At 43.5% G+C, this 27,729-nt stretch overlaps 1 protein-coding gene and 2 long non-coding RNA genes across 5 annotated transcripts in view; 2 read left to right on the forward strand and 1 right to left on the reverse strand.

The window, feature by feature from the left end:
- Positions 1 to 10,133, reverse strand: part of LOC133479553 (uncharacterized) — a 106,246-nt gene extending 96,113 nt beyond the window's left edge. The window contains exons 1-2 of the long non-coding RNA XR_009788993.1: positions 10,017 to 10,133; positions 103 to 204 (exon numbers count right to left, since the gene is read on the reverse strand). This is a non-coding gene — a long non-coding RNA (uncharacterized LOC133479553). The remainder of the gene's footprint in view (positions 1 to 102; positions 205 to 10,016) is intronic.
- LOC133479552 (polycomb protein SCMH1) overlaps positions 10,070 to 27,729 on the forward strand; it is a 29,658-nt gene continuing 11,998 nt past the window's right edge. Inside the window, exons 1-10 of one of the 3 annotated variants that reach the window (XM_061776702.1) lie at positions 10,070 to 10,220; positions 10,719 to 10,841; positions 12,586 to 12,658; positions 12,848 to 12,925; positions 15,025 to 15,095; positions 15,166 to 15,400; positions 15,496 to 15,584; positions 20,607 to 20,853; positions 23,068 to 23,306; positions 25,418 to 25,603. In XM_061776702.1, coding sequence (XP_061632686.1) covers positions 12,634 to 12,658; positions 12,848 to 12,925; positions 15,025 to 15,095; positions 15,166 to 15,400; positions 15,496 to 15,584; positions 20,607 to 20,853; positions 23,068 to 23,306; positions 25,418 to 25,603 — 1,170 coding nt within the window. In that variant the 5' untranslated portion in view covers positions 10,070 to 10,220; positions 10,719 to 10,841; positions 12,586 to 12,633. The remainder of the gene's footprint in view (positions 10,221 to 10,718; positions 10,842 to 12,585; positions 12,659 to 12,847; positions 12,926 to 15,024; positions 15,096 to 15,165; positions 15,401 to 15,495; positions 15,585 to 20,606; positions 20,854 to 23,067; positions 23,307 to 25,417; positions 25,604 to 27,729) is intronic. The other 2 variants (XM_061776700.1, XM_061776701.1) reach the window with 2 other exon arrangements.
- On the forward strand, positions 15,592 to 17,325 carry LOC133479554 (uncharacterized). The gene is made up of 4 exons (XR_009788994.1): positions 15,592 to 15,982; positions 16,358 to 16,433; positions 16,721 to 16,772; positions 17,315 to 17,325. It is a non-coding gene; the product is annotated as an uncharacterized LOC133479554 (long non-coding RNA).

A 27,729-nucleotide genomic window follows, 5' to 3' on the forward strand; every position in this document is an offset into this window, starting at 1 on the left:
TAATGTGTAAAGAAATATTTTTTGCCAAAATACCTCAAAATAGTCCCTCATAATAACTGTCAAAAGCTTTTTCTTGTGACATTTCCATCCATAGCTCGATACCTTAATTCCTGAACAGAGAGTTCCAGGCGGTAGAGTCCCGCTGACGAAAAGATGGGAGTTGGCAATGGAGGCCCACGGAGGAAATCACATGGAAACATGCGGCTGTGAAAGAGAGACAGCAAAAACACATTTGAGCCAAAAATACAAAGGCATCGTACGTCCAAGCGTCTTCACACTTGACACTGCACTTCCTTGGGTCGCCAGCACTGCACCCACCGAGTGTGACGTAAAAACATAAGGACACACAAACACACATACAGTAGTAGGCCCTTGAACAATGCCTGTAGAAGCTGGCACTTTTCTGCCTTTTTTTTCTGTGTTCCTGTTCTAAATTAAAAGCACTGACACAGAATGGAGATACGTTTTTCACATACGCCGATAGTATCAAAGTCAAGAACAACTGTTGATAAAGGGATTCTTTGGCCTGCCACACAGCATCCAACAACTACTGCCGACTTTCACCCACTAGTTTTGCAGCAATTCAAAATTTGACTTGCCTGTAAACATCACTGCAACATACATATATATATATATATATATATATATATATATATATATATATATACATATATATATATATATATATATATATACATATATATATATATATATATATATATATATATATATATATCACCTACAAGTGTGGTCGCCTCGGTTACACGCTCTCTAGTATTGTTTTTGTGTTTTTCGTTCGTCTTTGGAGACATTACACGACTCACTTACACAAGGGGAGACTTGCTAACCATCAAGCAGGCTACTCCGGACTTTCTTTCACCAACATTCGGTCAGTTTTTTACCCGAGCTACTCACCGCGGCGGCGGCCGTGGTTTTCGGCGGATGGAGGCGGAGGCAATGCCACAGAGGGAAGCGAGCCGGCATCCAGGTGAAACTCCGCAAGAGAGGATACAGATTGGCGTTCCCGTCGATCCACCTCGCGAATGTACGCTCCCTACCCAACAAAATGGACGAGCTTCATCTTCTGACCAGTAAAGACTTCGGACGTTCCGCCGCCATGTGCTTTACGGAGACCTGGCTTTGCGACGCTGTACCCGACGGCGTCGTCATGCTTTCGGGTTTTCATCTCCACCGAGCAGATCGTATCACGGAGTTATCGGGGAAAACAAAAGGCGGCGGGATATGCTTCTATATCAACGAAAAATGGTGTACGGACGTCACGGAGCTCAGCACACACTGCAGCCCGCATTTGGAGTCGCAGTTTTTGAACTGTAAGCCATTCTACTCGCCTCGGGTCTAAATGACTACAGGCCTGTCGCCTTGACATCTGTGGTCATGAAGTCCTTTGAACGTCTCGTGCTGGACCACCTCAAGAGCATCACAGGCCCCCTGCTGGACCCCCTGCAGTTTGCCTACCGAGCGAACAGGTCTGCGGATGATGCAGTCAACATGGGACTGCACTTCATCCTTGAACACCTCGACAGTGCAGGGACCTACGTGAGGATCCTGTTCATGGACTTCAGCTCAGCGTTCAACACCATCATCCCTGAACTCCTTTCATCCAAGCTTCTCCAGCTCAGCGTCTCACCTGTCACCTGCCAGTGGATTTACAGCTTCCTGACGGGCAGGACACAGCAGGTGAGGCTGGGGGAGGCCACCTCATCCACATGCAGCATCAGCACTGGGGCGCCCCAAGGTTGTGTCCTCTCTCTGCTGCTCTTCTCTCTCTAGACGAACGACTGCACCTCAGCGCCCCCGGCTGTCAAACTCCTCAAGTTTGCAGACGACACCACTGTCATCGCCCTCATCAAGGACGGTGACGAGTCTGCATATCGACAGGAAGTGGAGCGGCTGGAGCTGTGGTGCGGCCGACAAAACCTGGAGCTGAACACGCTCAAGACTGTAGAGATGATCGTGGACTTCAGGAGGCATCCCTCGCCACAGCTGCCCCTCACGTTGTCCAGCAACCTTGTGTCAACCGTCGAGACCTTCAAGTTCCTGGGAATTTCAGTCTATCAGGACCTGAAGTGGGCGACCAACATCAACTCCGTCCTCAAAAAGGCCCAGCAGAGTATGTACTTCCTGCGGCTTCTGAGAAAGCACGGCCTGCCACAGGAGCTGCTGAGACAGTTCTACACAGCAGTCATCGAATCAGTCCTGTGTTCTTCCATCACAGTCTGGTTTGGTGCTGCTACAAAAAAGGACAAACTCCGACTGCAACGGACAATCAAAATTACTGAAAGGATTGTCGGTACCCCCCCTACCCACCCTTGAGGACTTGCACGCTGCCAGAACTAAGACAAGAGCGTGCAAAATCCTCTCGGACCCTCCACACCCAGGTCACCACCTCTTCCAGCTCCTTCCCTCAGGTAGGCGCTACCGATCAATGCAAACTAGAACTAGCAGACATTCCAACAGCTTCTTCCCTCTTGCGATCATCTTCTTAAACACCTAACCTACAATTCTATTGCAACATGCTGGCAATTTTTTTGACTTGAGTTCGTTGTCACATTTCTGTGGGGCCAATTATATATTACTCGTGCACTCACTGTAGTAGTATCGCCACGCTGCACTATTTGCATATCTGTTGTTGACCAATACTGGCCACTCACGCCAGAGTAGCATCTGCTCCATTTGCACACTGATTGAGGAGTGTCTGCAACATTTGCACAACCAACATTGTCCCAGATTATCGTGCTACTCGTCACTTTAAACTGCATACACTCCTTGAAGTCTCGGCGCCCTTTGCACAATGGTCATTGCACCGGACTATTGCAATATTAGTCATTCGAACTGCTCTAAGTGCTAGAGGACTCTGCATCTTTTGCACAATTGTCCAAAAAAATAATAATGTTCCGGCATTACCAGATAACTATTAACCCTTTATTGCTCAGTGACTGTTTTTTTTTTGTCAATGTCTTTATGTCTCAAAAGTGTTCTCTGTCAATTGACTGTCTGTTGTCGTACTAGAGCGGCTCCAACTACTGCAGACAAATTCCTTTGTTTTTTGGACATACTTGGCAAATAAAGATTATTCTGATTCTGATTCTTATATATATATATATATATATATATATATATATATATATCGGCACAGTGACCGACTGGTTAGCATATTTGCCTTACAATTCTGAGAACCCGGGTTCAAATCCAGCCTCCCGTGTGTGGAGTTTGTATGTTCTCCTCATGCCTACATGGGTTTTCTCCAGGTACTCCGGTTTGCTCCCACATCCCAAAAACATGCATGGTAGGTTAATTGAAGACTCTGAATTGCCCGTAGGGTGTTAATGTGAGTGTGAATGGTTGTTTGTCTATGTGTGCCCTGCGATTGGCTGGCAACCAGTCCAGGGTGTACCTCGCCTCTCGCCCAGAGTCAGCTGGGATAGGCTCCAGCATGCCCGCGACCCTAGTGAGGATAAGCAGTGTGGAAAATGGATGGATGGATAGATGTACCTGTGGATGAAATAGTGATGTTTGGAGAGTCTCTATCGCCAAAATACACGCAAGCTTTCATCTGGCAAAAAATTACGTTTACGGGTACAAAACAATAAAAATACCAGGGGTCAGAGTTTTTCCATTGGACCGTATTTGTTTGAATGTGTGGGGGTCAATTGCCTGATGTGTGGCAGGGAGTCGCCAACTGTATTTGTTTTTATAATTATATTTTTGGGATTGTCCGATTTCGGCCGTGCTGCATGGTGTCCAGCTGGGAAAGAAGTGTAGGCCTTAAGTTTAACACCTGACAAGTGAAAAAATACATCAGCATGGGGTGTCATGTCAAATATGATTGGGACACCCATAGTTAGCCTAGATAGGTTTTAGTTAACTGCGACCCTAATTAGGACCAGCGCTTTAGAAAATGGATCATGAATCATTAAATCCTACTAAATTCTCAGGAAAGCAAGCTAAATTGAGAGGCTCGTTCCTGCCACTAGCTTTCAAAAGCACCTCTGTAAGACTTATAGAATCATTACAGTATATATCTTTAAAGCGCGTGCCTTATAAAAGCAATAGCCGCTGAGCAGGGCCCATTGTCCACGCATTTAATTGGCTCTAACGAACTTGTATGACGACTATGATGGGGATCAGTGCCAGCAGCTCCCCGGTTTATGCCTTATTAATAAAGAACTAAGATCACATGGACTTACTGAGAGACAAGCACACAATAACACTAAAGGGAAACTTGACAATGAGATATTCTCAAACACAAAATCCACTTCAAAAAAGAAGAGAGAACGGGAAGAAGGACGGCATAAATATTACATAATGAAAGAAGACGATCATTATTAGGATTTAATGAGTGATTTGAAATGACAGAACAATGTGCCGTGATGGATCATGTGGGTCCTCAGAGGATAGCATGATGATGATGATGATGATGATGATGATAATGAGAGGTTGGAAAGGATGGGAGGAAAATGAGCATTGACTGAAACAACACTGACCCCTTGTGGGTAACGCTAGAATGTAAGCACATTCATGTCTCAGCATGAGTCTACTTCTATAGTTCACTGCAGCTTTTGTGCCCACATCTCCCACTCATGAGCACAATGATAAGAACATTACATTTTAAGAACACGATGTGTGCATGTCCATGAGGAGTGACTGTGTGAGTGTTCTAATAATGGTTTCCCAGTGGACTGGGGGGGGGGCTTCCTTTGACGCGATGAAGGCCGACAGGCGTGAAACAGGTCCAATCAGGCGCGTGGGCACTGCCAATTAACCCTTTTCACCGTATGAAACCAAACATAATTGCCTGGAGCTGCAAGGGGGGGGGAGTGCCACGGGGCCACGGCCTGCCCAGCGTAGGATGAAGTGCGCATTAACAGCACTGCCAGGTGACCATTACACACACACACAAGCCAAGTGCTGGGGGTGTTCTCTCCAAATCACATCACATTTGCCACTCGGGCCTTAATTGTCACAGCCGCTATTTTCACATTGCTATACTCTTTATCGGAATAAATGCAGTTTTCTACTGCAGCCGCATTATTTATAGCAGTGTTTCTGTGTTTTCTCCTCAAAGGGTGGTCAAGTGGTCACCATGGAATTCCAAGTGGCCCATGAATAAATTAGTGGATGATCTTTTCTGGACTCTTCTTCTGCTTGTGACCTATAGCCATGGAGTCGCAGTTTAGGTCACCTTTCGCTAAGCCACAACTCCGAAACGCAGACTGACACTTTGCTAGTGACCATCCACTGGTTTATTGGTTTTGGATATACAGTGGGTACGGAAAGTATTCAGACCCCCTTAAAATGTTCACTCTTTTTTTATATTTCAGCCATTTGTTAAAATCATTTTAGTTCATTTTTTTCCACATTAATGTACACACAGCACTCCATATTGACAGAAAAAAACAGAATTATTGAAATATTTGTAGATTTATTAAAAAAGAAAAACTGAAATATAACACACCCATAAGTATTAAGACCCTTTGCTCAGTATTTAGTAGGAGCACCCTTTTGAGCTAATACAGCCGTGAGTCTTTTTGGGAATGATGGAACAAGTTTTTCACACCTGGATTTGGGGATCATCTGCCATTCCTCCTTGCAGATCCTCTCCACTTTCTGTCAGGTCTGATGCTGAATGTTGGTGGGAAGGCATTTTCAGGTCTTTCCAGAGATGCTCAATTGGGTTTAAGTCAAGGCTCTGGCTGGGCCATTCAAAAACAGTCACGGAGTTGTTCTGAAGCCACTCCTTCAGTATTTTAGCTGTGTGCTTAGGGTCATTGTCTTTTTTGAAGGTGAACCTTCGGCCCAGTCTGAGGTTCTGAGCATTCTGTAAAACGTTTTTGTCCAGGATATCACTGTACTTGGCTGCATTCATCTTTTCTTCGATTGCAACCAGTCTCCATGTCCCTGTGAAAAACGCACCCACAGCCTGATGCTGACACCACCATGCTTCACTGTTGGGTCTGTATTGGACAGGTGATGTGCCTGGTTTTCTCCACACATGCCACTTAGAATTAAGGCCAACAATTTCTATCTTGGTCTCATCAGACCAGATAATCTTATTTCTCACCATCTGGGAGTCCTTCAGGTGTTTTTCAGCAAACTCCATGCAGGCTTTCATGTGTCTTGCCCTGAGGAGAGGCTTCCGTCGGGCCACTCTGCCATAAAAGGCCCGACTGGTGGAGGGCTGCAGTGATGGTTGACTTTCTAGAACTTTCTCCCATCTCCCAACTGCATCTCTGGAGCTCAGCCACTGTGACCTTTGGGTGGTTCTTTACCGCTCTCACCAAGGCTCTTCCCCCCCCCCCCAATTGCTCAGTTTGGCCGAACGGCCAGCTCCAGGAAGGGTTCTGGTCGTCCCAAATGTCTTCCATTTCAGGATTATGGAGGCCACTGTGCTATTAGGAACCTTAAGTGCAGCAGAATTTTTTTTGTCACCTTGGCCAGATCTGTGCCTTGCCACAATTCTGTCTCTGAGCTCTTCAGGCAGTTCCTTTGACCTCATGATTCTCATTTGTTCTGACATGCACTGTGAGCTATAAGGTCTTATATAGACAGGGGTGTGGCTTTCCTAATCAAGTCCAATCAGTATAATCAAACACAGCTGGACTCCAATGAAGGTGTAGAACCATTTTAAAGATGATGAGAAGAAATTGACAGCACCCGAGTTAAATATATGAGTGTTACAGCAAAGGGTCTGAATACTTAAGGCTGTGATATTTTAGATTTTCTTTTTTAATAATCAGCAAAAATGTAAACAAATATTTTTTTTCCTTTCAATATGGGGTGCTGTGTGTACATTAATGAGGAAAAAAGTTTACTTAAATGATTTTAACAAATGGCTGCAATATAAGAGAGTGAAAAATTTAAGGGGGTCTGAAAACTTTACGTACCCACTGTAGGTGATAATCCTCGATAAAGAGACTATGTAAGATAAAGAGAGCTGTGGCCTTTTTAAAGGTAATTATGGTTAAACAATGTTCCTGGATCTAAAGCTATGTAGACATCAGTGACTCCGCATAGCTACTTAAATCCCTCAAATTGACAATGAGTCATTCCCAAAGACAAAATTTAACAGGCGCACATTTGTCTCAACCAAGAAGACCAATGCACTTGTAGTACCTGCAAAATAATGCTTACTAAGTAGTCCCCCAATGTGAAGCAAGCTTAGATAGCTAAGCTAACGAGCTAGCTTCCGCCTGGTTGCAACGTTAATGTCGTCGGTCCACTATATAATGTTGGAGTAGTATGCAGGCTTCATCCAGACTAAACTCTCTCATCCATGTCTTTATGGACCTTGCTTCGTGCATTGGTGCATGGTCATATTGGAACAGGAAGGGGCCATCCCCAAACTGTTCCCACAAAGTTGGGAGCAATGAATTGCCCAAAAGCTCTTGGTATGCTGAATCTGTATCCCTTTTATGCCGGAACAGTTTTACTGTGTCACAGTGGAGTACTGCCACTGTGGTTTCTTAGTATTGTAATGGATATTTATGTATTTATCCACTAATTGTAAACATGATGAGAAAAGTAAATCAGTAAATCTAGAACAATGAAACATTAGATATGAGTGTTGTATGGGGCAGTAGTGCTACATCCTGTGAGGGAAGGACAAGACAAGGACAGGAGAAGAAGCATGCAGGACAAGGGTCGTGTACCCGGCTGTACAACTGAAGTGTGGTGGGAGTGACTAGGTAAAGTCTAAAAGTTTTTAGGACGAGAGTGTGAGTGAGGGGATACCCAAGCAATTCGCATATTCATTAGTTTTTTGTCGCAATAAGTGAGTGGCCCCACACCCAACGAAAAAGTCCCAGGGGTGTGTGCCTGCGGACACATGCAAGTGAATTGACTGACAGAAGTGTCCTGTAATTGCTGTGCCTGCACCGCAGTGGCTGAGGACCCCACCCAATCAATCGAGAGAAGGGATCGGGCCCACGAGTCCACCAAGAGGAGCCCGGTGGACGGCACACGTCCCATACCGAGGGACCAAGGGCGGTCCGCTCGCCCCACTGAGGCGCCACGACAACCAGCCAACCAGAGGAAGCTACAGGGACCCAATGCCACCCCCCCAGCCACAATCCCCAACCCCCCTCCACCCACAGGAGAGCAAGACGCCACCCCAACCTGCAGGGCCGATGATGTAGGCAGTCCCCGTCCAGCCCAAGGGTGGGACGGTGTCCCGTCCACCGGGCTGCTCTCGGGTGGACCCCTGGGCCCAATCCCGACCCTCAATTGATTGGGTGAGGTCCTCAGCCTCCGTGGTGCGGGCACAGCAATTACAGAACAATTCTGTCAGTCTTTGTGCATGTAAAATGGTGTCAATTCACTTGCATGTGTCCGCAGGCACACACTCGTGGGACTTTTTCGCTGGGTGTGGGGCCACTCACTTATTGCGACAAATAACTCATGAATATGCAAATTGCTTGTGTATCCCCTCACTCATACTCTCGTCCTATAGAAACAGGCACATCCCACCACACTTCAGTTGTACAGCCGGGTTCACGACCCTTGTCCTGCATGCTTCTTCTCCTGTCCTTGTCCGATTCTAGCTTGTCCTGTCCTTCCCTCACAGAGTGTAGCACTACAGCCCCATGCAACACTCATATTTAATGTTTCATTGTTGTAGATAATTTAACTACTTACTTTTTGCATCCTGCTTACAATTAATGCTTTGTCTTTTGTCTTCGTTTCTCTTTCCCCTCTAGGAACTTTGTTCTGTTCGACTCTGATTCTCAATAAACTTCAATTATAATACGAAGAAACCACAGCGGAAGCTTAAAAACACACACTGTGACACAGTAAAACTGTTCCGGCATAAAAGGGATACAGATTCTCCATTCTGCTTGACCTAACAGCCGAACAGGACAAAAAAAAAAAAAAAAGACAGGGGGCCCCATCGGCCAGAGAGGGGGACCTAGGCGGGCGCCAGCTGGCACTGCCCCAGCACCCACGGAACACGGGCGAGTCACCATCACACCATCCATGCTCCCCGGGAGGTCAATCCAGTGGTCCACCCCAACCACCCCCACCCCACACCCTGGTCTAAAATGTGAGAAAGAAAAAGAGAAAAGAATAAATAAATAAATAACAAAAAATAAATAAAAAAAAAAAACAAGTACATAAATGAATAAGAAAAAAAGAGAATTACAAATAGAATAATAATAAAGTAACAACAACAACCTCGACAACAAACAATACAGAAGTCAAAAGTTTACTTTTACACTTAGAACATAGTCTTGTTATTGTCAGATGGCACACTACCCAGGCAAAGGAATCAAGAATCTAGATTTAGCATGTTGAGGAAGGGTTACCAGCTATCTACTGTACGTATATATATGTAATTGATTTTTACTTTCTGCTGATATTTTTTCTAACGCAATATATTCTATGATGAGATTTAGCCAGTGATTGATGTTAAAAGCTTGTTTGTTTTTCCAGTTTAATAGAATTGTTTTCTTAGCGGTAGCTAATGCGACGAGTAATGATTGTGAATATTTATTAGGCAGGTCGGTTGTGCTTAAGTCGTCAAGTATGCACAATCTTGGGGAAAGTGGAATCCTGAAATTCAAAATATAAGAAAGTTTCTGTGTAACCGAAGACCAAAAGCATTGAATTGGTGTGCATTCCCATATAGCATGAACATAGGTGTCTGGGGTATTTTTGGTGCATTGCGCACATATATTAGATGGAGAGAAGCCCATTTTATGCATAGTGTACTGAGTAAAGTGTATTGTATGGAGCACTTTATATTGTATAAGACATTGAAATTCATTTCAGCATTACACTTCAGCTGAGTCGTGTCTGTACAATCAGTTGATTTGCCCTCAGCAATAGACATATTTTTAGAAGAGGCCAGCGGGCTACTCATGAGGTGCTTGGGGGCTACCTGGTGGCCCCTGGTACAGGACAATCAAAAATAACAACTGAAGGCTAATAATAAGCGCCCCCGTCAATGTAGTGTATCTCGCTTGATGTTTCGCATGACGTTTTTCTTGTAATACTACCTTTTGGTCCCTGGGTTCCGCTGTTTCCTCTTGTATCGGTCTTCCAGCCTGTGTGACTCTGACAAGCTTACTCCTTGGTAACAATCACACGCCACAAAGCTCGTCACGTTTATAAACAACACTGGGAGCTGCGTCTTCTTCCAGTACGCGGCGTCGTCGCGGAGCCCCCGAAAGCGAACGCGGCCCCCGCAGAAAGTGTGCCAGGTACGCTCTTGTTTTTTCGAACTTCCATAATATGGTTAAAAAAATAAAATTAAAAAAAAGAGGTCAACGAGCTCGCACCACACATGCTAAGCTAGTTAGCATCTTGGGCTGACTTCGCCTAGCTTGCCTACTTAGCATCTGTGCTTGAAATAACACGATAAGTCCGGTGAAGTTTCACACACTGAGTTCTTTGTTTAAATAGGACTTACACCGTGGCGGCTAGCGTTAGTTAGCCTAGCTCCCGACTGGCACGGCCGCCTGTCAAGCGGAGCTGGCAGGTCTCCTCGATGGGGAAGCGAGGGGGAGGGAGTCTTTCTGCTTTTGTACTTTGAATGAGGCGCCGCGCGTCTGCGTGCCACTACCGTGGGCGAAACACCACTTGCTCGTGTCTGCGTCAGACGCACTGTTTCTGGGTGACTCGAGGCTTTTCGTGGCCGAGGGGTTTTGTGAAAGTTGAAGCCCGTTAATGTTGTCCTGTCTTGTCACTGGTTTTCATAGGTACCGGGTCGCTTCGATTTGAACGCCGTCCCCCAGTTTGGCGGAAGAAAAAGGCGCACCTCTGTTGAAAAGGAGCCCGTCCGGTGGGAATAGAACGCCGCTAAGTGGTTATGGAGTTGTAAGGTAAGCAAGCTTGTTCAATTTCATAGGGTATTTGCATTGGGGAAGTACTCGGTGAATCCGTTGTTGTTGGGCGACTGTAACCAGTTGTAGCAAATCCTCAGTCATCATTCAAATACAGCATACACTCACCAGACACTTCATTAGGCACGCCATAATGCACAGTCTTCCAATATGAAGAGAGTGGTGTCAAAAATTGCCTTCACAAATGATAACGCGCAGTTGTCTGTAACTCCACTGGGATGCAACAATTAATCGACGACTAATTTATCATCAAATATATTGACAACTAAATGTCCTGCGATTGGCTGGCCACCAGTTCAGGGTTTAACCCGCCTCTTGCTCAAAGATAGCTGGAATAGGCTCCAGCACGCCTGCAACCCTTGTGAGGATAAGCGGCTCAGAAAATGGATGGATGGATGGATATTTTGAAAAAAGATTAATCTTTTTGAGCCTTTGTTTACCTTGTCCTTGATATTTTGAAGGCGGCACAGTAGACGACTGGTTAGAGCGTCAGCCTCACAGTTCTGAGGACCAGAGTTCAATCCCCGGCCCCGCCTGTGTGGAGTTTGCATGTTCTCCCAATGCCTGCATGGGTTTTCTCTGGGCACTCCGGTTTCCTCCCACATCCCAAAAACATGCATGTGAGGTTAATTGAAGACTCTAAATTGCCCGTAGGTGTGAATGTGAGAGCCAATGGTTGTTTGTTTCTATGTGCCCTGCAATTGGCTGGCAACCGGTTCAGGGTGTACCCCGCCTCCTGCCTGATGATAGCTGGGATAGGCTCCAGCACTCCCACGACCCTTGTGAGGATAAGCGGCTCAGAAAATGGATGGATGGATGGATGGATATTTTGAGAAAAGATTAATATTTTGGAGCCTTTGTTTACCTTGTCCGAATCCTCAGATTTCAGCGTTCTGACAGTAAATATTGTCGGATTTCTGTAGTTGTCCATGAAAGCAGACTGATTATCTTTGTGTTTAATCAAAATAGACATTTGCAAACATTTGCTCTTACTTTGGAAAACTGACCAACGTGTTTGCCTTTTCTGACATGTTACAGAACAAACTAGTAACTGAATCTCAATCAATTATTGGGGAAAAAATAGTCTATTATTGAAATAATGTATGAGTAACCAGACGATGGTTAGCACATCCGCCTCACAGTTCTGAGTTCTGAGAATCAGCACTAAAAAGTAAAGTGAAGCGAGAGAGACCACTAAATGGGGCTGTAGAATTGATGCAATCTTTCTATGTGTTTTACTAGCCAATGGACAAACCATCGGCTGATAGAAAACTAGTTTCTTGTTTGCTTTCAAACTCAGCCTGTAGCAAACGTGAGTGACGTCATGCACGCTGTTATCACGAAATTACAATTTCAGTATCTTGGCCAGCGACATCTATGAACCCGGCGCCCTCATACAGGTCGATGGAGACTTCAATCTTGCCCCTTTCTCTTCTACTAACAGCTTCAAACAACGTGCAACAAGAGGGAATAAAATGAAGCAAATAAGTTGGTCATTTATGATTGTATTATTATTATTATGTTTTGTGTCCAGTGCATTGTTAGAACTGCGGCTGTTGTTAAAGTGCTATGTAAAGTTGAGTTGAGTTTTCCTTACTTACGCCCCTGATATTTACGTTCAAGTGTAGTCATGCTCAGATGTTGCAATAATTTGAATGTTTCATGATTTAAAAAAAACGTGTTTTTTAATTGTAAGATTGTACTGCTTTTTTTTATCTTGGAGGGTGGAAGGCAGCTTTCATATCCTGAGATTGGTCCGTACCATTGGAGTATGAGGAAGCCTGTGCCGCAGAAAGGTACTATATTATTACTGTCATTCAAATGATTTAGTATTCATTCAGTAGCTTGCAGGATGATGTATTTGTAATCAGTCCTGATATTTTCAATAGATTCTGTTTTTTGTACAGCAATATCATGCGATGCTGAATACTGACAGAGGAATATTTCATGTAGATCAATTTATTTTTCCTCTCTGACCCTTTTAGCTATCGAGTGGAAAGATGCAAGAAGAATCAAGCATGCCCGGAGTGGACGGCCCTCCAGGTTGCCCTCCCTGTTCCAAGGTAATTATTATTAATTTGCTATCGAGCATAGTGTAAATAGAAATGATCAATTCCAGGGTCATGGTGCAATACAATTTTAACTGGCATAAAAGTGTGAAAAAATAAATTAATAGCAATAATATGTCCCCCCCAAAAAACCTGTGATACCCTTCAGTAAATTACGGCCTTTTCACACTCTGTGTAGAAGCTGCTTTTTCCCGGTTTGTATTTGTCTGTCTTTTTTGTTTGTTTGTTTTTTAACCATCTCACTGCTCTGGATGAAAAGCGTTGATTTGGGACAGAGTTGACGACGGAATTTTCTGCCTTTTGAAGGACTTTCAGACATAACAGAGGTTGGGTCCACAATGATGGGACCGTGGTGCAAAAATTAATACCTGACATTCATTTCTCCTGCACTGTTGTGTTGAAAGAAATGTCAGTGTCCGACAAGCATCACACAACTCTGGCACTGTGAGCAAGTGCGCACAGTTAGAGCAGTATTCCGCTTCATTGGGTTCTGTTGGGGGGAAGAAAAAAAAACAAGATCACTGTGTGAAAGACATGGTAGAGGTGAAGGGATGTTTGGTCACGCAGTACAAAAGCATCAGGACACTTGCTTTGAATGTTAGTCCACTTAATGTAACTAATGCGTTGATTTTTCTTTTTTGTTTTTTCTTCTTACATTCATTTAAAGGAGACATGCAATTGTTTCACATTTTAAAACAGTTCCCAGGTACTTCAATAAAATGTGTCTGCCATTCTTCTGTCAAAAGTATAAAGAATTACAGCATGCTTAAAGGTCAGATGACAAAGATGTTCTGGGATCAGTTAAAATTCATATTTGCATTGTTTATATCTTATGTAATACATGCACGTAACTTCCAGCAAGTTTTCAACCATAGTTTAGCTAAAAATTAGGTTTTTATGACGCATATTGAGTCCTCCCCGAACATACCCGAAGCTCAAGACACCAGGGTGTGGTTACTCTATCCACCGCAAGGGTTACCAGAAGTGTCGTTGCAGTTGACAAACACAGCGCGCTACACACTATACGCAACGGCGAGCAACAAGTTGGAATATGTGGAGGAGGAGGATTTCGACGTACAGGAGCACCCAACTGAACTTGGCATCGTCAAAGCGTACATGTTTGAGCCGATCAGACAGTGACGACGACAAGCAGCCAAGTAGCAGCTTTACGACAGAAAAAGAGAGTGGCCACTGGCTCGATGTGACGGTATGTCAAAACCATGTCTTTTTATACAGTCATGGCTTGAAATAATCCCAACCCAGGGGTGCCAATATTTTTTAGCACGACTATACGTATTATATATTCATATATGTTTCAGTGACACGGCACAAGCATTTACACAGGATGCAGTATTCCTATATATTGTGTGTCCCTCGCTCGAGTAGCGTTATAACACGCTGCACACAAAGTCTTTGCCGTGTGTCTTTTGGCTTGTCATATAGGCAAAAGTACAGACGACAGTGTGGGTCTTTTTTTCCTACTCCCCAGTGCATAGTAACCATAATAGAGTCACAGGTATATCCAAGGAAATGCTCACCTCTTGTCTGTGCTGCTTCGCTGCTGCATCATGGTGGCTACGAGATTTAGTTCTCTTACTGGAGGTGGAGGTCCCAATGTCCGTTGGAAAAATAGTTGGCTGTTTGGCTTGTGTGACGTCATAGCGCCGGAAAGAGATGAAGACTGGAAGGCGCTGAATGCAAAAATCAGAAGGCGCATTCTGAATCATATTTATCGATTAACTGCTGTATATCTGCCATATAATCACTTCGAAATGGCAGCTGTGGTTTGTAAAGGGGTTCTAGAGTTATCAAAAATAGCTATTGTATACAAACAAATAAGTCAAATTTCCACAATGTCCCCTCTAACACCACTGTTGAGGCTACTCCTTGGAAAAGGTGGCATGAAAAAAGAGAGAAAAACATCATGCAGTTCTAAAGTGTGAAGTCTTGTCTGAAATTCAAACTATATTTTTCATTAAAAAGTTGGTCAAATTCCAAATTATATGATTTCAAGGCATTGAGCATCAGAGGTTCAAGTGTAAGTAAGTCCCACACAAGTTTCTGTGGTGTACTAACTATTTGTATCCCCACAGGCCATTTCAGTTGGGAGAAGTACCTAAAAGAGACAGGCGCCAGTGCGGCACCTGCTTCATGCTTCCGTCAGGTAAGTAATACCTTTGACAGTGAATCTCAGACTAACTTTTCACTAACACGTCAATCAACAACTTTTTTAGAGTCTTGCGCCTCCCCTCAATGAGTTTAAGGCCGGTATGAAGCTGGAGGCTCAGGACCCGCGCAACACCACATCCACCTGCATCGCCACAGTTGTGGGGCTGACAGGGTCGCGTCTCCGCCTGCGCCTAGACGGCTCCGACAACAAGAACGACTTCTGGCGCTTGGTGGACTCGTCCGAGATCCAGCCCATCGGCAACTGTGAGAAGAGTGGCGGCATGCTGCAGCCACCGCTTGGTAAAAGATGCACACTGACACTGGCCTCATTTGTTTTGATTCATGGGGTTTTGCTATGGGTGGAATACCTAGCATTCTGAATATTTGTGGATCAGGTTTCCGTCTCAACGCATCCTCCTGGCCCTTGTTTCTTCTGAAGACACTAAATGGAGCTGAGATGGCACCTCCGCGCATCTTTCACAAGGTACCTGTACAACACTCACAAGCAAGTCCTCAAATAGTAGTTGGTTGGATGCACTGTTATGCCTAGACAAAGTTGGTCTTTCACAATTGAACTATGTCAGACTACTGCCATAAAATCTTGTCGTATCTCAGTCAGACAGTGGCAACACTACACGACGTATATTCCTATACCGCCATATCCCTTTTTTTTTTACGATTGCTGGGCTTTATCTTGTCAAATCAAACACTGTTGGGGAGGCGTGGCCAGAAAAATGTGTCACCTTTCACCGCAACTGGATACAACCGTTACCATGGCGACAAAAAGTTGTTGTCAAACAATGGATCGCCGCGTGAAAATGTTGGGGGGGGGGTGTGCTGGGGAGACGACGTTTTCAGCTGTCAATTCAGGGATTGCTTGAGGTATGTTATACTTTTAAGACGATACAGCTCGCAAGCAGGCAACAACAAGCTAGTGCTAGCACTAACGTGCCAAAGTTTTGTCGAATCATGCGCTAAACATACAGTGGGTACGGAAAGTATTCAGACGCTACTGTTCCGCTTATCCTCATTGCACTCATAAAAATGATTCAAGCCCTTCTTTCATGCAACATATTTATTTTTTGTTTGATTTTCTAAAACAAATCTAATTCACAACTTACACATGTACTTTTTGTAAAGCTTAAGAAATAGTTTCACTTTGACATTCATGAACTCAAAACAAATGTGTTTCATTTGAAATTTGAATTAGGACCGCCCATTAGAAAAAAATCAGACACTTGTTCCTTGCGCTCTCAGCTTGCTTTCTTTAGCAACATTCGACAATTTGTGCCGGCGCTGCTGCGGAGAAAGACAGCTGTAATTTCCCTCCCTGGTGAGTACTGATTTTTTTTTTGTCTAATTTATTATTATTTTTTAAAATAACCTTTACCAAAAGACCGCGAAGACCGTCAACGTAGTTGGGCAGGCCTTATGGGCTAGCTAGCTATGCTAGGTTTAACTGCTAAGATGGCCTACACTCGAAGGGAGTTTGAGTAGGACTACTCGTGTTTGTGGTTACTCTAACTAGTGTTTTAACCGCAGAACATGTTCTTGAAAAAGTGTACACGTATGTACGGAAGCTACGAACGTGAATTATTAACTAATAATTTGTTTTGGCAGACGCCCCCTCCGCATAGCGCCCGACCCCCACCACTCGTGGATTCTGTTGAATGTATGTATGAATTGAAAGTTCAGTGACGTTTGTGCGTTATTCACTTATCAAAAATTGCCGTATGAATGCAAGGCAGGTCATTTATGGGGCATTTATAGTACATTATATTGTTAAAACATCAAAGGGTAGCTAAATTGCCCATTGATAGATGAGTAGCACCTGGCACGTGACCTCCTTCCCTCCTCACGGCATTTTTTCTTTCTGCACGCGAATCAAGTTGGGCAAAAGCATTTAAGAGTTTGTGACCAAGTGTTGTGCGTACATTAAATTGAGTACAGTACTTATTCACCGTACTGCTCTGTTAATGCAGTATTTTATTTGCTAATCCTGAATCAGTGCTATTTTTAGCTACTGCGCCACTGTTGTGTTAAGAGTTTGCAAAATGGCTCGTGCACACATTTTATTCTATCCCACTCTTTTGACCATAACAACTGATAAACCGTTGCTTTAAACTGCTGGATGTAATTTTGTATATGGATTTCCGTTTGGTGTCCCCGGTGTGTTTTAATTAATTTGTTTTTTGTGTTTGTGTTGTTGTTCAGCCCGCGGTAGCTAAGGATGCAGAAAGGAACATCACCATCACATTCATAAAGATTTACACAATGTGAAAAGATGGACATGAGGAGCCAGAGGTTGTGGGAATTGTGATCGAGGTCCTTAACAACGCTGGCAGTGTCATCATGGTGTTGATCATGCTGTTTGGGCTCATCAGGGCCCTTCATCTAGTCTTTCCAGAAAACCTGAAGTACACCTCTTGAGTTTTTCCAGACGATCATTATGAAATTGGATGGACCAAACTAAATGCAAAGGTACAGCAGCTGAAAATCTAACTTTTTTCATAAGGGACAGTCAGGGTGTGTGCTCACAGTCCAAGACTGTCATCGAAGATGCTTTTCTAGTACTTAAAATGTGTTAATTCAAGATGCACTAACCTGCGTTACTATATGAGTGACTAGATTCAAAGGTGTTTAATACAACTACAAAGAAGCTTAAAAATGTAAGCATGTAAAGTTAAAAATGCATTTCCCAAGAATTTAGTTTTATTTTGTGAGTTTTCAATAAAAACACATTTACCAGATTTTGTGTTGTGTGAAATAAATTGTGGGGAGGGGTAAACGCTACAATAATTTATTATAGTCATTTGAGTTGGACTGATGTGAATCAATTTAGGCCACTAAACGTACTTATTTTACTTTGGCTGTATTTGATGAAAAGGGGTTAGGCTGACACGGAACTACTAAGTTTGAGTTGGAGTCACACAAATAAAATGGATGGAAAACCACTGTCGTCATAGGCTGTTTCGTACTCCTTAAATGCTGGTACCTAGATCCATTCCACACATCCACCATCCACACACAGATGTAATTGTGAATATTCCTCCGTGGCGGACTAATATGCGGCCTGAGGTTCCGCCTGTGCGCTCGGACTTGCTTTGGGTAAGTCACAGGAGTTGACGAGACCAGAAAAAAACTTCCGCCGCTTCTGCTGTTCAGAAGTAACGGTACTTTTACTCCATTACAAGGATCTAAATGTCGCTTGCTACTTTTATGTATCAATTATTACTTATTTATCAACTATTTCGTGCGCGAGACTTCGACTTCCTCATTGGGCGCTGTTTGTGTCAATCCAATTTAAGCGTGAGTGACGTTTAAGTCTAGCTCACCGATCAAACGACACAAGAAAGTCACATGACCTCACACAACGTCTTCCATTGGGCTTCCCGGGCATAGGTATTCACACTAGATAAGCTTGCCCCACTGATCGTCATATGCATGTGGCAGCCATGTTGGGAAGGTCGTCGTTACCATGAAGGCAATGGCGCACTACTCGTGTTTACATTTAGACGAACAAAAACAACAGCTTTCATGTATTGTAGTATTTGTCTGGCACCGTCTTCCCAAACGTGGATATTTCAGCTCACTTATAACTTGAGAAAACACCGTGCAGTAAATTGCAGATGTTTTCTTTGTAGTTTTGACTGTGTATACACACACACACACGCGCATACACAGCAACATCAAAATTTGCACATTTACATTTTTTTTGTATTGATGTTCACGCTGTGGTAAAAAAAAAAAAATAGATCAGAAGTTACTCACTATTTACTCAGTACTTGAGTAATAATTTCATTGTGTACTTTTTACTCTTACTCAAGTAATTTTTTGTAGGACTACTTTTTACTTTTACTTGAGTCACATTATTGTCAAGTAGCAGTACTCTTACTTGAGGACAATGTTTGGCTACTCTACCCACCTCTGAAGTGGACATCCTCTATTGGTACTCTTACGTTTAAGCAACATTTTTGCTCATCAGATCAGCCAGTGTCGTATTTGTTGCACTGGTCTTTTGTATTTTCGCGTTGAGGTGCTGGGGGTCGTGGCCCTGTTTGTGATCCCAGCGGAACTGCAAAGCACACGTAACATCTGCGACAAGAGTTGATCCGCTAGTCCATCTTGTATTAATTAGAAAGCCCGCCTACTATTGTCTAATTAGTTATGTTAATGGATGTTAATGTTAAATGTATTAAACGACGGAGCAATGTTTAGGATTATGTCACAACACAGAATGAACTAACTTAAAATTCCGAAATGGCCAATACAAACAGAAAAGTACTGTACTTAATATTTTCTATGAGGACCCATTTGCGATTAGCCTTTGAAGTTGGTAATAGTGAAAAATGAAGTGAAACAGACAATGATTTTAGTTAGTTATTTTCCAGAATGAGAGTGGTTAAAGAGGAGGATGCTATTCATGTGGCACAGCTTGAAGCAGGCGTCAGGTACAGGTGGAGATGGACCTGGCTCAAGTTGAAGGCCAAAACAAAAAAGCAAAGAAATGAGGCAAATTGAATTTTAATCTTAAATTTGTACATCAACATGTACTTGAGCAGTGTAAATAAATGTATATATGCTTGCAGAAAATTTGTTTCACAATACGCAATCCTATTGGTTGACGTCAAGGTGCGCTGTCAGAGATTTGTTGTTGCTATGTCACACTACATGGAATACATGAGAAAAAAATTCAACATTCTATGCCTGGATCAGACTTCAAGACAAATTAGTTTTTTCACAATGGTACTATTTCTGACGACTGCCATAAAATCTTTCCGTATCTCGGTCAGACAGTAGGCAACACTACACAACATTTATTACATCACCGTATCCCAACTTTTACAATCATTGGGCTTTATCTTGTCAAATCAAACATTGTCGTGGATGCAGGACCGGAAAACGTGTCACTGGTCACCGAGACGGGATATAACCGTTACCATGGTGACAACAACAACAATGGATTGCGGCAATGTGTATTGGAAGAAAAACAACAAAAAGGGGGGAAACGTGGTGTTGTGCTCAAGAAATGACGTTTTGGGCTGTTCGTTCAAGGACAGCAACAATTGTTACGGTAGCAACAGTTGCATGTTCCTGTTGTTATGCTTTGTTTTTATCTGAACATGTTTCCATTGTTCCATTTTAAAATTACATAAAAGAAATGACCTGTTTAGCCAGTCACTGCTTGTTGCAGACAAACTTCATATTCACAGTAAAATATTTTGCAGATATAACTTGAGTCACTGTCAATCTCTATTTATACAACGCTGCGGTATGCCAACTACATAAGACACTACATCATGTATGGTCCAGTGTTATGAATGGAAAAGTTAGGTTATATCCCGCTAAGTATTTGATTTTACATTTTATATACAATTCTTTGTATTTATTTATTCTATTAATTGTATTTTTTTTTTATTGAAATATTTTATTTTAAGTTATTATGTAAGTGTTCGTTTAACTTTCCGGCACCGTGACCCTCTTCTTACTCCTGCATCATCCCCAGCAGGAGCCTGCTGCGCCGGAGCAGAACTCCTTCCAAGTAGGCATGAAGCTGGAGGCGGTGGACCGCAAAAACCCTCACTTTATCTGCCCGGCCACTGTGGGCGCTCTGCGTGGAGTGGAGGTGCAGGTCACCTTCGATGGTTGGCGGGGTGCCTTTGACTACTACTGCCGCTACGACTCACGTGACATCTTCCCAGTCGGCTGGTGCGCACTCTCTGGGGACAACCTACAGCCGCCTGGAACAAAAGGTGCGAATTCAAGTGTTCGAATGCAAAACTTTGGCCTGCATGAGTGTTGTGCGGCATTTGTTCGGAACGCGGCGTGTCACGTCATGCCAAGTGTGCGCAGAAAAGACTGATTTTTTATTTTTTTTTCACAATTCAAAACAGCTAGGTGTATGCATGACATGAGTGCACTTCATACACCATATTGTGTGTATGTGGCACATGGACACAGTGGCAAACACAAATACCAGTACACAAGAACCTTGACATAGTCTCTCAAGTCAGCGCTCAACATTATTTATAGAATACTTTAGAAACAACCACAGCTGAAACAAGGTGTTGTACACAAAAAAAGCAAACAATCTATAAAGCAGTAATACACAAACTAAAAAGATGACAAACAAATGCAACAAAACTAAATGCAAAAAAACAAAACAAATACAGAGTCTCATGCCATAAAGCCAAAAAATAAAAATGGGGTTTGAGACGAGTTTTGAGATTGAGTTTTGAGATCCCATTTCTACCACTTAGCCCTTCCTTTTTGTCTTACCCCTTCCACTTAGCCCTTCATTTGAAGGTCAAGGTGCTTTGACGGTCAATTCTTCAATATGCGGATTGAAATTATGGTACTCAAAGGTCCGCGAACTTAATGAGACCTTTTTGTAGGCCATCAATTAGGGCTGAACCAGCTGATATTCATTTGCACTTACAAGGGGCTGGATTGCTGTTTGATTATTGATAGACTTTAGGTGTTTTCTTGGCTTTCCATGCCTTTTTGCAACTCCCTTTCTTCGTGTGTTCAATACTTTTTCCCTTCATTTCACATTATTACACACAACCTAATTTCTCATTTTATGTGTTCTACTTTATTTGTATGGATGGATTACTTGGGGTGTTCCCAACATCTGGTGAAAATTTCATGTCAATAGTGCCTTTGGAAATATATATTTAGTGAGAAAAATGGTGACGTGTTAAATACTTATTTCAGCCGCTGTAACTGAATTCACTCGTATGTCAACTGAACTTTATCCATTGAAATTAATTGAATTGGATTACAGTACATGATAGTGCCCTCTGCATGATGTAGTGTTTCACACATTGTACAGTAGTAGGCAGGACTGGTTGTTGCTTGACAGTGACTCTGGATTTTCGACCAGTTAAAGATGGAGTTGCGTGTTCAATTTTACACTTTATGGATGGCCAGGTGCTCCTGAGAACCAACAACTGAGTGAAGGAAAGTCATTAAACAGTCTATATTCCCTATTATGTAGACTGGTTGGCAGATGGAGGGAGGAGAGAAGAGCAGGGAGAAGCGACGCAGGAAGAGAGCCGCTAGCCAGAATTAATCTGCGGAGAAAGGAACAGATGACATGACACGTTTGACTTTTGTTTGGACAGTGCAGTTAAGGTAAGAAGAGTGAGATGGCAGATATGCATTTTAAAGTAATAGAACGAAGCCTCCCATTAAGTTTTTGAGTGTGACTGTGTGAACTTGCTCAACTGCTGTCAAGGGGAGGAAAACAAGTCGCTTGCTTGCGCAAAGGCTCCCACTGTTCAATGAACATGTAACCTAGAGGTCTTTATACTCTTTCAAATGTTTAAACAAAGAATTAAGCCATCTGTAAGGATTGATCACGTGATTTTTATTTTTTTGCTCCCTTATGAAAAGTTGTTGCAGCTTGCAACATTGCATTGATCGAAACACCTGTTTTAAAGTGTATTTAATTAAGGATCTCTGCAGGCTGGATACTATATACTATTTCTGTTTCTTACTGTTTTTCGTGAAAATAATTTTTCCCGTCACACGTGTCTGTGAAAGGTGTTTGATTGACTGTCAGGGTGTGGTTGACTGTCAGAGTGACCTCCCATCTGTCAGCAGCTGCCTTCACGCAGAGTTGCGCTTTTAGGCCTGGAAGGTATTTATTCGCAATCACACCGTTTCTGGCTTTGTCACAAGTGCCAGGCATTTGGAAGGCAGCGCTAATTCAAATCTTCACATCTTGCCTGGATGCTGCCTTGTTGTTCCCTTCTTTTTGTTCAATGCTGATAATGCCTTTTTGGGTGAAAATTCTGTGGCACCAATGAAATCCCAATAGAAATTGAAATAATAATAATTTTCTGAGTCAACTGTCACCATCATAAGCCCTCATTAATTCATTAAATACTGTGGACGTTGCATTATCCCAAAACATTCCTAGTAATTGCCCTCCGTTTGTTTCTATCTTTGTCTATTTTTAGCGGTGATGCTAAAAAGCATTGGGCCCTTAACAGACGGCACAGTGGAGAACTCGGCCATGCACACGCCGCCCGCAGTTGGCAAGCCTGCTGGTCAGAGGGGGCGCAAACCCAGCCGCAGGAAAGCCAAGGGCTCTTGGAGTCAGAAGGCCTCGGCCTCAGGACCACCAAGCATCCAGATGAGCAAAGGCCTCGAGCCTGTTAAGATCCCCCAAAAACGTGGACCCAAGCCTGGACGCAAGGTAGGCCACAGACACCAGAACATTTCTAAGTGGACGACCCTTGTGAGGATAAAGCATTACGGAAAATGGATGGATGGATGTTGGTTTCTATCAGTGCTGGATGGGTAAACGTTATTCAAAACTTGAAGAAAATGCGCCTTTCTCTTCCTGTTTCTTAGCGGGAGTTTTCCCTTACATGTCACGCACAGAGCAACATTTTCTCCTGCATGTCTCGTTTTCAAAATAAAGCAAAGTAAATTTATTTACATAACTCAGTGTGCTTTACGTGATTAAAAGTATTTTTTTTTAAAACATCTTTTAATCATTTAAAACAAAAAGAGAAATAAAAATACAATAAAAACAGCATGCAGTAAAAGAAAGATCATTTACAAGTGGAAATGCTCTATAAAGCATGAGAAAAAATACGTTTTTAACCTGGACTTAAAAACATTCACACTTGGGGCTGATGTCCTTCTGTTAGCAAGCTCATTCCATTTGTGTCCAGCATAAAAGCTAAATGCTGCTTCACCATGTTTGCTTTGTACTCTGTCCTCTTCTATTTGACCAGAGTCTGTAGATCTCAGAGCCCTACTGGGTTTGTATTCCATGAGCATTTCTTCCGCGGCACGGTGGCCGACTGGTTAGAGCGTCAGCCTCACAGTTCTGAGGTGCGGGGTTCAATCCCCGTCCCCGCCTGTGTGGAGTTTGCATGTTCTCCCCGTGCCTGCGTGGGTTTTCTCCGGGCACTCCGGTTTCCTCCCACATCCCAAAAACATGCATGAATTGGAGACTCTAAATTGCCCGTAGGCATGACTGTGAGTGCGAATGGTTGTTTGTTCCTATGTGCCCTGCGATTGGCTGGCACCAGTTCAGGGTGTACCCCGCCTCCTGCCCGATGACAGCTGGGATAGGCTCCAGCACCCCCGCGACCCTAGTGAGGAGAAGCGGCTTAGAAAATGGATGGATGGATGAGCATTTCTTCCATGTATTCAGGACCTATAACATTTAGTTATTTATAGACCAGTAGCAGAACTTTGAGTACACCAAGGTTTCGGACTGGGTCTTTCGTTTTTAACTAATTCCATGCCAATGCCGTCCAAAGATGTCATTCAGAATCCATCTATTCCCTGCCAATGCCGTCTAAAGACGTCAATGGCATTTTTTAACGGGGATGGGTGAGGGAGGGTGCAGTTTATGTGTGATCGTCAAGCCTCTGGATAACTGCAATGAGGATTGGTACCATGTAGAGGGCAACAATGCCTTGAGGTGAATGTCCCTCCCTCAGAGGAAGAAGCGGAAGTAGAAGGAGCTGTTTGTCTGCCAACCAGGATTTGAATAAATTGCTATTCTCTTGAGGTAATCTCTGTAGGTTGGCCACTCCTGGGTAATTTCACCACTGTTCACACAATATATTGAGAAAGAGCAAGAGCAATGGATAGCATCCAAAGTATTGTACAAACAGTATAAAAAAAAGAGTAACCCCTATAATTAAAATCTGCAATATAGTGGGACCGCGAAGCATGAACCCCCACCTCCACACACATACACACACACGAACCAATTAATTCCAAACCGACAAAACTGTACCTCTTTAGTAAAACAAGCTCATTTCTGTTGGCCGCCATGTCTTGTTAAACAACGCCTGAAAACTCTTTTATATTGTCAAGCCTTTCTATTCACCTGCCATGTTTTGTTTTGTTTTATTCTAGTTGATTTCTTTTAGTGTCATGTTTGAAACCTTGTCTACTTTGCCTACATGTTTTTTCTACTCTAAACAATCTGTCTCAATTTTGCATGTTTATTGAGCGCCTTGTAACTGCATGTTATAAAAAAGTGCTATACAGATAAAAGCTTTCTTTCTTACTTCAGTGTTAACAATGCATATCAGTAAGCTACCGAAGCCACAATTTAAAAAGCTGAAATTGTTATTAAATCGCCCAGCCCAATGTGCTATTATATTGCGTTATTATATAGCAATGATTGGTTTTTATAATTGGGACGTTGTGGCAGTGGTATCTAGTGCTAGATTCAAGTCAGGTAAGTCCCCGCCACTGGTTTCTACCAATTCTATATTTTTGGGCAGTAATTGGACCATTATTTCCATCATCACGCTCTTTGCCTCGTCTTTGCAGTTGAGCTGGGTAAGGAGAGCCGGCTTTTTGCCAGACACCATTGCCGGGCCCGGGCGGCCCACGGCAGGTCCAGGACGACCCCGCGGCAGACTCCCAGGCAACTGGGCACAGAGGATAGCCCTGCCGCAGACGCAGGACACACCCGTCAAGATCCCAAAGAAAAGAGGCCCAAAGCCTGGCAGCAAGGTAGCTGTTCCACCCGTAATAGTTAGTTGTGTGCTTGTCAAATGCAGTTTCTGAGTGACGCTTCCACTTTGCAAGCTGGCAAGGCAGATCATAAGACCGTGCATCAGACCCTAATGATGATAATGTAGCCGCCAGAGATTCATTGAAGCTGCCAACCAGCCAGCATTGCCAATATTTTATTGAACTTGGCCTGTCGCTTTACTTTGTAGATGCTATTCCCCATGTGACATGCCCGAGAGAGAAATATTGTATTCTGAACAACTGCCAACCATTTTTATCTTACCATTGTCACTCAAATCTATTCCTAAAAGCTCATGAGGTCGGTAATTTATATTGTGCATGCGGAGTAAGCAAGTAATCAAACAGCATGGAGAGAAAACAAAAGGGTTTTGGAAAAGTATAAATTGTGAATTGCCAACTTTCGGACATTATTAAATGTTAACAATATCAGTCCATCCATTCCTCCATCCATTTTGTATGGCACTTATCCACATTAGGGTCGTGGGTAAGCTGCAGCCTATCCCAGCTTACTTTGAGCATGAGGTGGGCTACACTCTGGACTGGTCGCCAGCCAATTACATAGCACGTTTAAACAAACAACCATTAATACTCACATTTGAATCCAGACTCGAAATTGTCCGTAGGTATGAATGTGAGTGTGAATGGTTGTCTATATGTGCCCTGCAATTGGCTGGCGACCAGTTCAGGGTGTACCCCGCCTATAGCCCAAAGTCAGCTGGTTTGGGAGCCAGCAGACGCGTGACCCTGGTGAGGATAAGTGGTTCAGCAAATGGATGGTTGGACCTGTAACAGTATATAGGTCGATGTGCCTCAGTTAACCTACCATGCATGTTTTTGTTATGTGGGAGGGAGCCGGAGTACCCAGAAAAAAAACACGCAACACGGGGCAGAACGTGCAAACGTTACGCCACACAGGAAGTCCTGAGTCGAGATTTGAACTAGAGGCAGACATTTTTTGGGGATTCCCACTGGATCCTGCGGTATGGGAGTAAATTTCATGATTAATCACGTGATTGGACAGGAACGGGAGTGAAAGTCACAGGGAGCGGGAACTATGACAAAAAAGTCACAGAGAGTGGATAGGAGTGACTGACTGATTTTCAAGATATTACTATCTCAAATCTCGGGGTGGTCCAGTACCCATGCCCCTCCCTTTGGGACCGGTCGGGCGCTTTGGTTGGGCAAGGCGCTGGGTTGGCCCCCCTTGCTGATGGAGGGGCCCGGGCCCACCCTTCCTCAATGTGCCGGGTCAGCAACTCCGTACACCAGTTGACTAACATACATGTGATATGTTCATTCGCTTATAAGTTCCATATAGACACGCTTTAGGCTTTAATTGCTTGTGCTGTGACAGCAAACAATAACACAGGTTATATTAAGATATCAACTCAAGAGGTTTTCAAACTCCCCTGCTGCACAGCAAAACTGTTTCAGCACAAAAGGCATACAGATCCACCTTTCTACATGGCCATGCAGCTGAACAGGACAGGTTTAAAAAAATAAAAATAAAAAAAGATATCTCAAAATCAACGATACCAACCACATAGATTTTCCCCACTCGTAACTACATTTACAGCTGATTTTTACATCCATCCATCCATCCATTTTCTGAGCCACCTCTCCTCACTAGGGTCGCGGGCGTGCTGGAGCCTACCCCAGCTATCATCGGGCAGGAGGCGGGGTACACCCTGAACTGGTTGCCAGCCAATCGCAGGGCACAAACAAACAAACAACCATTTGCACTCACAGTCACACCTACGGGCAATTTAGAGTCTTCAATTAATGCATGTTTTTGGGATGTGGGAGGAAACCGGAGTGCCCGGAGAAAACCCACACAGGCACGGGGAGAACATGCAAACTCCACACAGGCGGGGCCGGGGATTGAACCCAGGTCGTCAGAACTGTGAGGCTGACGCTCTAACCAGTCGCCCACCGTGCCGCCTCATTTTTACATTTGCTCTTAAATGCAACACTTAGCGCAGCCTAAGGCTGTCACTATAAAATCTTTTTAGAATCAATTATCCTATCAAAGGCCAGCCTAGGGCTGTCACTATCGAATCTTTTTAGAATCGATTATCCTATCGACTATTCCATCAAAGAATTGG

This window comes from Phyllopteryx taeniolatus, chromosome 6 (assembly GCF_024500385.1).
Source record: "Phyllopteryx taeniolatus isolate TA_2022b chromosome 6, UOR_Ptae_1.2, whole genome shotgun sequence".
Classification (NCBI taxonomy): Eukaryota; Metazoa; Chordata; class Actinopteri; order Syngnathiformes; family Syngnathidae; genus Phyllopteryx; species Phyllopteryx taeniolatus.